The following is a 12,136-nucleotide window of genomic DNA, read 5'->3' as shown; positions in this document are numbered from 1 at the left end:
AGTCACAAACATGGTGACAATGCAAATGTTTAGTGCTGGTGGTTGAGTCCCAGGTGATATAGTTTGCCAGCATGTTTCCATTTCTGTTTTACAAAATAAGTAAGTATTTGCTTTATCGTTCACACACATAAAATTATATAGAAACAACACACAAACTGCTTGGAATGCAAATACTCTTTGGTTTACTCATCAAAATAGCAAATAAAAAATAGCAAAAACCTTATCAGTTAAATAAAAAAGTGACATTATTTATTTACCAATCAAACCTTATTCAACATTGAAATGCATTAATTTTCATTCTCATGTTCTGTAGCAATATCTGTTCTTCATGTTTGACCCTCATTCCTCTAAATTATTTTCATGGGCTCATCTCTAAAATAAAGATTGTTTTATTTTTCTTAAAGTCATTTACTTTTATCAAGAGTAATCTAGATATTCTCTTTGTCTCTTACATTCGAAATGGATATTAAAAATGGAGATTTTCATCCGCACATTTTTAAGATATCATGAAAGTTAAGCCCTTAGCAAGCATTTCAAAGCAATGGAATGTTACTACATTTAGGGGAATTACCATGTTTTGGGAAGTATTGCTGTTGGTACTAAAAAACAGGACTGGATTCCAGAAGCATAGTCTTACGTTAGACATTATTCATATTGTCAAATACAGTCGGTTTCTACAATATTAATTTCAGAGAAGCAGTTTTTTTATTTTCCTGAGGGTTCACATTTGACTGCCTTAAATCTTGAATGTCTTAATTCTTAATTAAGACTTAATTCTTGAATGTCAACGACAAAAATCTTTAACAAAAGCATCTTTAACAAAAGGTGGACTTGAAAATGAAATAGTTTTGAAAGGAGAAATGACAGCAAGAGAAAGTTCTTGGCTTTTTAAAAGATGCACATATACATAGTAAGGAATAAAAGTGAATCAAAATACATAACTGTACACATTAGAAATACCAATGTGCCACCATCACAACAACTGCCCTAAAAAAAAGATGTCTTGAGGTTTGGCACCATACATATGTTCCTTTGCATAACTCTATATTTGCATTACAATCAAACATCTTTCCCCTGTTAATCCTTAGGAAGCTTTTAACCGCAATTTTTGGCAACATGCTTTTCTTCAAATAAAACGAGCCTTATACAACATTATCATCAATGTCCAACAACTGAACTGGGCAAAGCATTTCTGAAATACGTGTAATCTTCAAAAAATTATTTTTTCCTTCATAAATCAACAGTGCTCCATCTCCAAATAAATCATGAGCAGTCACAATCGTAATTCACACGCTCATATGTTCTCTTCATCCAACATTTTGTTGATACCATCACACAGTTTTTGTAAGTGAGGCTTAAAATTCCCGAAGGGATTGTACAAGGCAGCCAAAAAATCACAATCTGAAAAATGATCAAAGACATTATTCACGCGTCCATGTGACTTGGCGGTGAGGTGGCGCTGGATGATTTGGTGCAGCATCTCTCTGCATTCATTCAGCAGCCTGGACAGCACATTCCGGTCAAAGGTGTAATCCACCTGATGGAAACTGACCACGGTCATAGCCAGCTGATGAACTTTCTTCTTAAACTTCTCCATCAGGGCTAGCTCGTCTTGGTTAAACTGATTATTCCTATAAAGAATGGCCAGCTTGATGACTGTTTTGATGAGGTTCTTGATGATTTTCTCAGCCTCCTTCTTGTTCTGGGTGTACTCCTTGGTTACCCGGTAGAGCTCATCTAGCACTTCGCTGCTCGTGTCATCGATTAAGGTAGTAGCGATGGATTTGGATACCATTTTACCCAAGATCTTCTTTTGGGCCTGAACGGCCAAATTTTTGGAATTAAAGACATCTGTGGCCACTAAAAACAAAGGGTGGGGGAGAATAAAAAATCAGTAAATAGCAGTGAGAGAAGCAACTTAAGAAACAGATATTAAGATGTATTTGCCTTCTCATCTTCCCGCTATATATATGGTTTGCCTCCCATCTACTGACATTAGTTTCTATTCAGACAATAAATTTTTAAAAATTCCTACATTTCTAGGCATTAGATTCTCATTTATGAAATTAACAGATTGTGCATAATCTTTCAGGTCTTCGGCAATTCGTGTAGTTTATATCTTCTGCTATGTAGTCAATACTGTGTTGAGAAGTTAAAGGGTTCAACTTTATTGAAAGTAACTTTTTCTGATTATAAAAATTGTATGTCTCAAGAGGCAGTAAGCTTTTATGCAATTTTCCCTGATTTAATTTGATCAGAAACACATCAAAAATATAAAATCAATCCCACAATTGTCATCTGGGCCAATGGTAATCAGGAACAAATGACAAAGCCATTAATTTGAATAAAATGGCAAAAATCATGTATGCAAATCCAAAGGAGAGCCCTGCTTTATAATCTAGTTACAAAAAGTCAAATTTTCCAAGACACTAGCCAGTACCTACCTGTTTGACAATCCTAACCGCCCTGAATTTCAACTCCCAGAAGTTGAGTGTTGGAAAAAAAAAGTTCCCTGGAGAGCTTATTATCACTTGAAATTTCTGATGAGTGGATACTGTTCCCTTTAAATTTTTATATACTTTGAGGAAATAAACATACTGTATGAGCTAATAAAATGTGCTACATGAACAACATACTTAGAAAAAGTTGATGCTTAGAGTTCACTATTGGAATTGTCATAAGTTAATTTGACAGAGGTTTAAGATACATGTAATAGTTGTATGTGTTAAATAATAATGAGATAATATGTGATGCTTCTAGCATACAGCCAGCCAGTCAGTTAAAATGCTCAAATGTTTATGCCCCAAACCAAGGTTAGTTTTTCTCCAAAATCTTCCCCCACTCTGTTTGCTGCCCCACTACCACTGAGCTTTCTCCTCCTTCTCCAAGATCCTAAGAGCTGTAGATCCCAGGGTCTCTATTCCACCTTTGGGTCCAGGAGCAACTGTTCTCTCTGCATATGCCAGTGTATAAGCCTAGGCCTGGGTGTAGGGAAGCTTTCATTCAGTAATGAAAGATAAATGGCTTAGAAATACAGATATGTAGGGATGAATCAGGGCATCAATATATAAAGTTGTTTCTAATTTGGACAGGCTAGCAACATTAGAAAACAAAAAGGCAGTTGTTCCCAAATCCAGGCTGGGAGGATATGTAAGAGTGACTCCCTCAGTGTGGAACTGCCATGTTAGATTTGAAATTTGGGCCAAAGTAGCTCATAGTATAGGTAGCTGCAAAGCAGTTCCTAATGACCAAAGAACATCATTCATTAATATACACAGGGCCATACACCGTGAAATAACGCCTTGACTGAACTAGAAATTGTACCGTCAAACAAATGTCGATATTTACACTTCCGAAACATGAACTGAAACTGCAGAAGGAGAAATGAAATCTATTTTGAGAAAGAAAAGGAAAGTGAAAAAGCATGAGAAATAGCAACTTTCTGAAGGTTTCCAAGCATTCTTATATGTTTCATCCTTTAAGCTGTAGTCCATTTCTATTACTATTCTTCAATGGTTTGCAAAAGAGCATATGGATGAGTTCAAACTAAAAAACTGATATCAAAAGAAATGGCCAATAAGTAGTTAATATTATCACACTAAGATCAGGGACTGTCTTCCATTACTAAACTTATGATACGGACCTCAACAAATAAATCAACCTGATCTATATAGAAAGGGACGCTCCAGGAAATATATATTATTTTTGTTTGTGTATTTATATGATAAATGAGACACTGAAAATTGATGCAAAAGAAAAAGGTTATTTAATAAATAGCAGGGATTCACAGTTGGCTATTTGGACAAAATATACACACTTAGAGCTTTACACCTCATACATCACCTAAAGCAAAAATAAGGTAGAAGAAAACGAAGGTGAATATTTGTGCAATTTCTAGACCGGAGGATGGGAAATATCTTGTACACTTAAAAATAATGGGGAAAAAATCACGACGCTTGTGATTCATAAATTTGGCTATGTGAGTATTTAAAAAAAAGAAAGAAAAAGATGCTTCAAAATGTTCAGATACACAGTAAATAACTTAGGATTTCAGGAACTATTTTATATAAGGTTGAAAGGTTTTCTGTTTTTATCTATTAGAACAGGGGTCGCAAACTGTGGCTCGCGAGCCACATGCGGCTCTTTGGGTACGTTTCGTCTCAAAAGTTTGCCGACCCCTGGAAGAGCCAATCCTGTCCCTCACAGCAATGTAAAAATTATTCAAGAGCCATAAATATATTTTTACAAATAAGGAAAATTTAAGGTAATATTATAAATGAAACTATGATAGTTTTATTTTCCTTTTCAATTTTACTTCAGAACTACATGTACATACCCAAAGAGCCGCATGTATTAGAATGTGGCACAAACATCCCATCTGGCATTTGGTGCAATGCCTATCAGATCAAAATACTGTAGAACATTGTGAAATAACTGAAACAGGGGGAGAGGGATTCAAAAGGTGCCTCTCTGCGCCTTTTCCCAAGGCTGAACTTGCAAGTTCACACCTCTTCTAAGCTACTTTCCTTATTAAATCTACATGTCTCATTTAATTTCAAACATAAAGACCAAACAAAAACTCTATGGTGCAGCACTTGAACTTCCTGCAAGAGAACGCATAAAAGGCAAGGCTGTTGCCAACTAAGCAAGATTATTCCCCATTTACTGGTAAGCAAGTCGGAACCGGGACAGAGAAGTAGATCTCTGAAGTTGATCTTTCACATTTGTCCCAGAGGAACTTCAAACCTGCCGCCAGAGACACACCAGTAGCTTCACACTCTCGTTTTATTCTTTGGATTATATCGGGTGCAGTCATCTTTTAAAATGAGAATAAAGCTCTTTCTCCCCCAACGGGGAAGCCATGCTTGCAGCAGATTGCTTTTCTACTGTTAGTGAAGGCTTTTTCAGAGCCAACTGGGGTTTGTGGCTGAGAGCTGCTGGCCAGGGCTAGGGCTGTGTGGTGTGTGATCATGAAATATGATTGCTTTCCCCCCAGCAAATTAACTCTCTGTAGCCATTCCTGCTCAGGCTCATTTGTCAGTTCCACATCCTCTGCCAGATCCTTTAAAGGCCTGGTATATCTCAGAGCTAGTCCTGGGCTAAGTTTTTCTGCTTCACTCTACCCTCACCCTTGTGTGATGTCATCCACCCCATGGCTTCAGATACCACTCGTGTGCCAACGACTCCCACACTTACAACTCAGTCCTGACCTCTTTTCCGGATTCATTTTGCAAATGCATTCCATGTTTTCCTTTTCCTTGGCTATTTTGCAGGCACCTCAAATGTACCATGTCCAAAACTGAATCCTCGTTTCCTCCTGCCCCCAAAGTACTCCTCCTTTTCTTTACCATCCTAATTAATAGGATCCCTTCCATCCATTTGCTCAAGTCAGAGACCTGAAGTCACCCACCAAACCCCCCTCTCCCTTACCCAGTCCATAACCAAGTTCTTTCCATTCTAACTTTCCGCAGTTCTCTAAATTCTATCCACTTCCCTCCCTCTCCACAGATGGAGACCACTCGAGTCCACACCCCTTTCCAATCTCTTCCCACATAGTAGCTAGAGTTTTTAAAAATGCGAATTAGAAAATGATGCTCTGCTTACATTCTTTGCTAACATTCACACTTCTTTGTTCCTGAACTTCCCATCACTTGCCTAAATGTTTAATGGCTGCTTCTCCTTACTAGAGCCTAAGTTCTTTGAGGGCAAAGCCTGAATAGCTTGTTCACTGTGTCATCCCCTGAGCCTACAAGGGTGCCTGACACGTGGCGCTTCTGACAGAAGCAGAATCAATTTCCCCCTCTCTTCACGATACTCAAATACTTCTCTATGAAGACATGCTGACCTGCAAAATGAGAGTCTTAAATACACATGTGGGTGTTTTGTTTGTTGTCTTTAAAGCTAGAGAAACAGATATTTGTTTTATCTAGCTAAATATGCGGCTTTCTTCCTTTTAAGTGCACGCCACAGTGTGGTTTCTCTTACTGCCATCAATCAGTTCTTATGAAGAGGAAACATTTGTTATGGACAATGAAAAAACACCAGAGGACAGTAATACAAATATTCAGTATAAAAGCAGGGTGCAATGGTTCTGACTGAGTTACAGTGGAAGATGAAATACAGGCCCGCTCTCCCTCTGACTGGGTCTGTGCTTAAACATGTAACAAAAGGATGGGCCAAAGGTATGTCCTGAGAAGCAACTAAGATGTGAACAGGAGATGTTTTCAAAGGACAAAGGGCTTAATCTTTTACCTTTTAGGATGAATTCATTTGTGTTAAAAAATATACATGTATGTTGACTAAAGAAAAATGATGCCACATGTCAAAAACATACAAAGGATTACAATTATGTTAAAACTATTTACGACTGTATTACAGAAATAGTTATAAATGTTATTTTACACCTACTGATGACCCCTCCCAGTCTCTGTATCTTCTTTCTTGACTTAATCAAATAGTCCATTTCAGTAATGTTTGCTGAAAAGCAAACTGATATTCAGGGAATCCTGGTTTTACCATCAACAATTATAAATTTGGAGATAAATATTAATGGTAAAATATACTGACCCCTATATACATAAAAAAAAAGTGCTCAGAAGGCAAACAAACAAAGCAGCAAACAAAAAAAACAAAAAAACCCACAACAACCTGTTTATAATATTAATGAAAACTATAATTTTCTGAAATTAACAAAAATTCCTCATAATATCAGTCCAACTAAGAAATTGCTAACACAGTGAAGCACTCAAGTCACTTCTTTACAACCTCACCAGCAAATATATAATTTCCTCACTCATCATATTTGTTACACCTGAAACTTTAAAAAGGTGACTATAGGGCCGGCCGAGTGGCACATTGGTTAAGAGTTGGCTTGGGACGCCAGCTTTGAGCAGCAGGGCCCCAGTTCAGATCCCAAATTAGGGCCAGTGATGTTGCACCCTCTACAGCTAAGATGGTGAACAACAGTTCGACATGGAGCTGGGCTGCCGTGAGTCGTTGGCAACGGCGTAGGCTGCAGTGGGGCTGGCTGGCAGCTGGCGTGAGCTTTCATGAGCTGCTGTGAGTGGCCGTCCAATGGCCAGCGAGCAACTGCCTCACCCAGGAAGAGCGCAATGATAATACCAACATGGGCCAATGAAGCGACATCCTCCACAACTAGGCTGAAGAACAAAAGGACAGCAACTTGTCTGTTCCCCTCCCCCAATTCCCCAATAAAATCTTTTTTTTAAAAAAGTGACTATAGATGCACTTTTGTCATTGCTAATTCTTGCCTAGTTAAAATTTGATCCAGGAGACTGCCAGCTGACTCAGTTGGTTAGAGCGCGTGCTCTGAACAACAAGGTTGCTAGTTCGATTCCCAAATGGGCCAGTGAGCTGCGCCTTCTGCAACTATTGGGTTGTCGGAAAAGTCATGACGCATTTTTGCAATGAAAAACATAGAAAAATACGTCATGACTTTTCTTACAACCCAATAGATTGAAGACAACAACTTGACCTGAGTTGCCACTAAGCTGCCGGTGGGCAGGTGGATGGTTCAGTTGGTTAGAGCACGTGCTCTTAACAACAAAGTTGCTGGTTCAACTCCCACATGGGATGGTGGGCTATGCCCCCTGAAACTAGATTGAAATCAGCAACTGGACTTGGAGCTGAGCTGTGCCCTCCACAACTAAGACTGAAGGACAATGACTTGACTTGGAGCTGATGGATCCTGGAAAAAACACACTGTTCCCCAATAAAGTTTAAAAAAAAAAAAGTGATCGTCTTGGATAGCTATTTCTTAAAAAAAAAAAAAAAAAAAAAAGATTTGATCCAGTGGGCCCAGTATTAGAAAGGATGGGAAAGGAGACAATTTGGAGATTATGTCTGGCTGTTGTAGGCCATTAATAAAAGTTCTTTAGACATATATACAAAATCTTATCTCTCTTGCATCTGAGTAATTCTAAATCTGAACAGGGCTTAATAAAAGGACAGCTTTGGGGATAAGAAAGTGGCCATAACTCACTGTAAACACTGTCACAAGAAGTCAACAGGCTAAGAGCTGACCTCCCTGCACTGGGATGTGCTCTAGGCGAACAGCAAGGAATAGCCCGGATGGCTGGTGAGGAATCTGTGACAACAGCCTCCAACGTTCAAAACTCGCAAAGTGGGGAATTCAACAGAACAGAGAAAGAAACAGCAAACAAAAACAAAGAAAGAAAAAGAGAGCAGAGGAAGGACGAGGGCCACAGCTAGCAGAAGCAGCACAGGGTGCGGGGTGGGGGTGGGGAGCGGGGCTGCCCTGCAAGGGTCAGAAGCAATGGCCACAGCAGCTAGCTGGAGGTAATCTTATCCAGAGAGAAAAGACAAGTGCCAGGCACCTTAACCCAAAAATTGCCTTAGGTCACACAGATGGAGGCCCTAACACATCAGGGGGTCCGTAACCTGATATTGAATGTAAATTTTGGTGTGTGTGTGTGTGTGTGTGTGTGTGTGTGTGTGTGTCTATTTTCCTGACCACAGGGGGTTAAAAACCAATGGTAAGCATCATCACAGTGAGAGCTAAGTCATTCGCTCTGTGTTACCTACAGCTACCAGAAAGTACATGCTCATTTAAAAAGGCAACATAATAAAGAAGACAAATGTCAGGGAAAGGGATGACTTTGAAATGGGCCAAAAAAGAAAAAAAAAATCACTAGGTGGCTTACCAGGAATTGTAAGCACCCCCTTCCAGATTCTTTTTATTGTTCTTTCCTTAGCTACTTGAGAATTCCGTAAGTTGTAGGAAACTGACAGTATTGCAAATGGCTCTTGTCCACAGAGATACACGTTTCCAGTGGAGGTGCAGTTGGTTCTTTGTTTTCTTGTTTGCCTGTGTTGCACTTGAAATTCTCTTTGAACCGATTTTATGAGTTTATTGATTCATCATCAATTAATGAGTTAAGTAGTATTTTTTTTAAAAAGATTTTTCATTGGGGAATTGGTGGAGGGGAACAGACAAGTTGCTGTCTTTCTGTTCTTCAGTCTAGTTGTGGAAGACGTTGCTTCACTGGCCCATATTGGTGGCCCACTGAGCTCTTCCCGGGCGAGGCAGTCGCTCACCGGCCATTGGACGGCTGCTCACGACGGCTCACGGCAGCTCACGAAAGCTCACGCCGGCTGCCGGCCAGCCTCACTGCAGCCTACTCCGTCGCCGGTGACTCACGGCAGCCCAGCTCCAGTTTGAGCTGTTGTTCACCATCTTAGCTGTAGAGGGCACAGCATCACTGGCCCTCATATGTGGGATCCGAACCAGGGCTCTACTGCTCAGAGCTGGCATCCCAAGCCAACTCCTAACCAATGTGCCACTAGGCCGGCCCTTAAGTAATATTTTTTACAAGTCCATTTTGTATTTCTATGACAGTCATGAGTGTACTTTCTTAAAAACATACCCCTTACCAAATATTAATTTAAAATGAAAAAAACAACAAAAAAAACCCCCTGCAGTATAAGTCTGTCAATTACTAGTGAGAACTAGTACACATTTCCTATGGCAATTTATTCCCTGAAAAAGAAGAGTTTACTTATAGAAGTCCAAATATTCTGGACTTAATGGTTCCATGAACTGCCATACTGCTCCGGCAGATTACTGAGACTCAGTTTCCCCATCTACAAGATGAGAATAATGATCCCCACCTCTTCGAGATGTTCCAAAGATAAATGGACACGGACCGCATAGAAGTGTCTCAAAAAATGCCTGGCACAGACAAGGCTTCTCCACAGGTTTCAAGAATTCAACAAATTAAATTTCAAGTACATTCTGATGGTCTTTTGTATTGAATCACATTTGGTTAAAATTAATCAACTCCTTCGGGAAATAATAGGGAGCTGAGAAATGCAAAATGCCAGATGGTTGTGTGAAAAAACACCTCACACAGTTCAGTTAGTTAGGAGTCATATTTCTTTTTCCATGATGACATTTTAAACAAAATCTAATATATATTAAAACTTGCTTTATCAGGACATTTCCCTTTTTTTAGGGTGTTGAATCTCTTGTTAGCAAGATTCAGTACTACAAGCACTCTGATAAGTGGTGTAAGGGAATTTTATCTAGAGAAAACTGGCCCATGCATAGCAGAATTGAAGGCTATTACAAAAAGACACAAGGAGAAACAGTATTGACATCCATGCAAAACTGTGCAACAGAAGCAAGATGTAAAGGAAATGGGCTAAAAAATAAAGTTGAAGTGAAAACCCACAGCAGCTGACAAAATCACTCCAGTCACATTATCTCACCCCAAGTTTCAGAAGCTTCCCGAAGAACCCGAGAGTCAAAGGCAGCATGGTTGTAAACAGGCTCAAGGTCAAGAGTCCTGTGTTATAAGCTTGGATGCAGTTTAATTTCTTTGAATCTCAAGTTTTTTCACCTGCTAAGTGGGGCATCATTTCAGCTTAAGTGAGGTCTACCAAGGTTCAAATCTGAAAACACCCAGCAGTATGCTAGGCTCATGACAAAGCACAACTGCACACTTAATGTTTGCTCCCTTATTTAATATCACTTGAAATGATGGAGCAGGAAATCAAACCCAATATTTGTGCACACTGTGTTCTTTCTACTCATTTCTCTTTCTAGTCCCTATTTTCCAAATTTATGGACAAAAGGAATTATGTACAAAAGAAAAGCCTTTCCCTGTGTGATCTCAGGCTATTTTTGTTGTTTTAATTCTGGAATCTCTTCATCACGATTTTGGGTTCAACTGTGTGTACTTTAATTTATTTCTGTGGCTTAGTTTTGTGATGATTTTGAAATTGAAAATGTCATTTCCTAAATTTCAACTTCGTTAACTTAATATTAAACTCCATCTCCGCTCTTTTTCGGTCAGTTTGCTGATCTTGTGATGCCTCAATTGTTTTCTGCATGCAACACTCTGACAGGAGACCCCTGATGCCTCTAGATTCACTAATACCAGGACTAGAAAAAAGTTTGGTGATATTTATATGAAGTGGTATGGTTGGACCCCAGGGAATGTCAGTCTGGTAAATATTAGGACAGAGGTTACAGGAATAGAAATGAATTTTGTGGCTACCCAAAGTCAGGATGAGAGGTTTACAGTCCTGAGAACCCACTGGCTAGCCACTATATTTTTGAACTTTTACTATATTATCGCCAGAACTGCCCAGAATCTGCAGTTATCTTATTGAAGCTTCACAACCACCCCAAGAGGGAGGTTATCATTATCCCCATTTTACATATTGGGTAACTGAGGCCCAGAGAAATTAAGTTACTTTCTCAAAGCCATCGGTCAATAAGTGGAAGAGATGATCTTGAATCCTGATATGTCCCACTCTAAGCTATTCTCTTAAGAATTTAATTATACTACATAAGCTTTAAAAACGCGGCTTCCTCTTGAAGGTATCAGAAGACCTAATAATATTCCATTAAGTCAGGGGTGTCAAACTCAAAACACGGGCCACTTGGTGCAACAGGCAAGATTCACGCAGGCCACATCATATTTACGTATTTTGTTAAATTTATATTCTGAAGTGAGGATTCAGGAATATGGATAGGATAATTAAAACACTATATAATTGTTTTTATTTAAACATTTATTTTATTTAATGTATTTATAAAACTAAAATTATTCTTTTTTACCCGAGTGCTCTTTTTAACCTTTTCGCTATTGGGATCTGTTTACATTACGTGACACTGAGAGTGGCAGACATATCACTTCCAAACGTTGCCGGAACTGAGTCAGCGCGTTTGTACACCAGGAAAGGCACTGGGCCACGTGTATACTTGTCTTCAGTAGTTAAAGGGTTAAGAAGGGAATTGTGTGTACGGTATTGCCTTGATCTCCCCTAAGCGCTATTTTCTTCATAACAATTTTTTCTAATTTCATTTTATTGCAGAGCATCGGGGCCACAAAAAATTACCTCGAGGGCCACATGCGGCCCACGGGCTGCCAGTTTGACAACCCTGCACTAAGTGATGTGAAATAAAAGAGAGACCAGGTCTCCCTTGGGGACGAAATGGGATTCCATAAGGCAGACCAACCTTTGAAATAACTTGGATTTCCAGGGATAATGCTGAGCAGTTTAAAAACATTTAAACATATATATATATATATATATATATATATATATATATATATATATTTTATATATATATTTATATATATAT

General features: G+C 39.0%; 1 protein-coding gene across 4 annotated transcripts in view; it reads right to left on the bottom strand.

Annotated features, from left to right (window-relative positions):
• Positions 1 to 227: 227 nt before the first annotated feature.
• TNFAIP8 (TNF alpha induced protein 8) overlaps positions 228 to 12,136 on the bottom strand; it is a 123,044-nt gene continuing 111,135 nt past the window's right edge. For all 4 annotated transcript variants that reach the window (XM_019628408.1, XM_019628407.1, XM_019628406.1 and 1 more), the window contains one exon: positions 228 to 1,860. In XM_019628408.1, coding sequence (XP_019483953.1) covers positions 1,295 to 1,860 — 566 coding nt within the window. In that variant the 3' untranslated portion in view covers positions 228 to 1,294. The remainder of the gene's footprint in view (positions 1,861 to 12,136) is intronic.

The sequence above is a fragment of the Hipposideros armiger genome, unplaced genomic scaffold, assembly GCF_001890085.2.
Source record: "Hipposideros armiger isolate ML-2016 unplaced genomic scaffold, ASM189008v1 scaffold_787, whole genome shotgun sequence".
In the NCBI taxonomy this organism is placed as follows: domain Eukaryota; kingdom Metazoa; phylum Chordata; class Mammalia; order Chiroptera; family Hipposideridae; genus Hipposideros; species Hipposideros armiger.
Note: the sequence above shows the minus strand (reverse complement) of the source record. Positions and strands in the feature narration are given on the sequence as shown.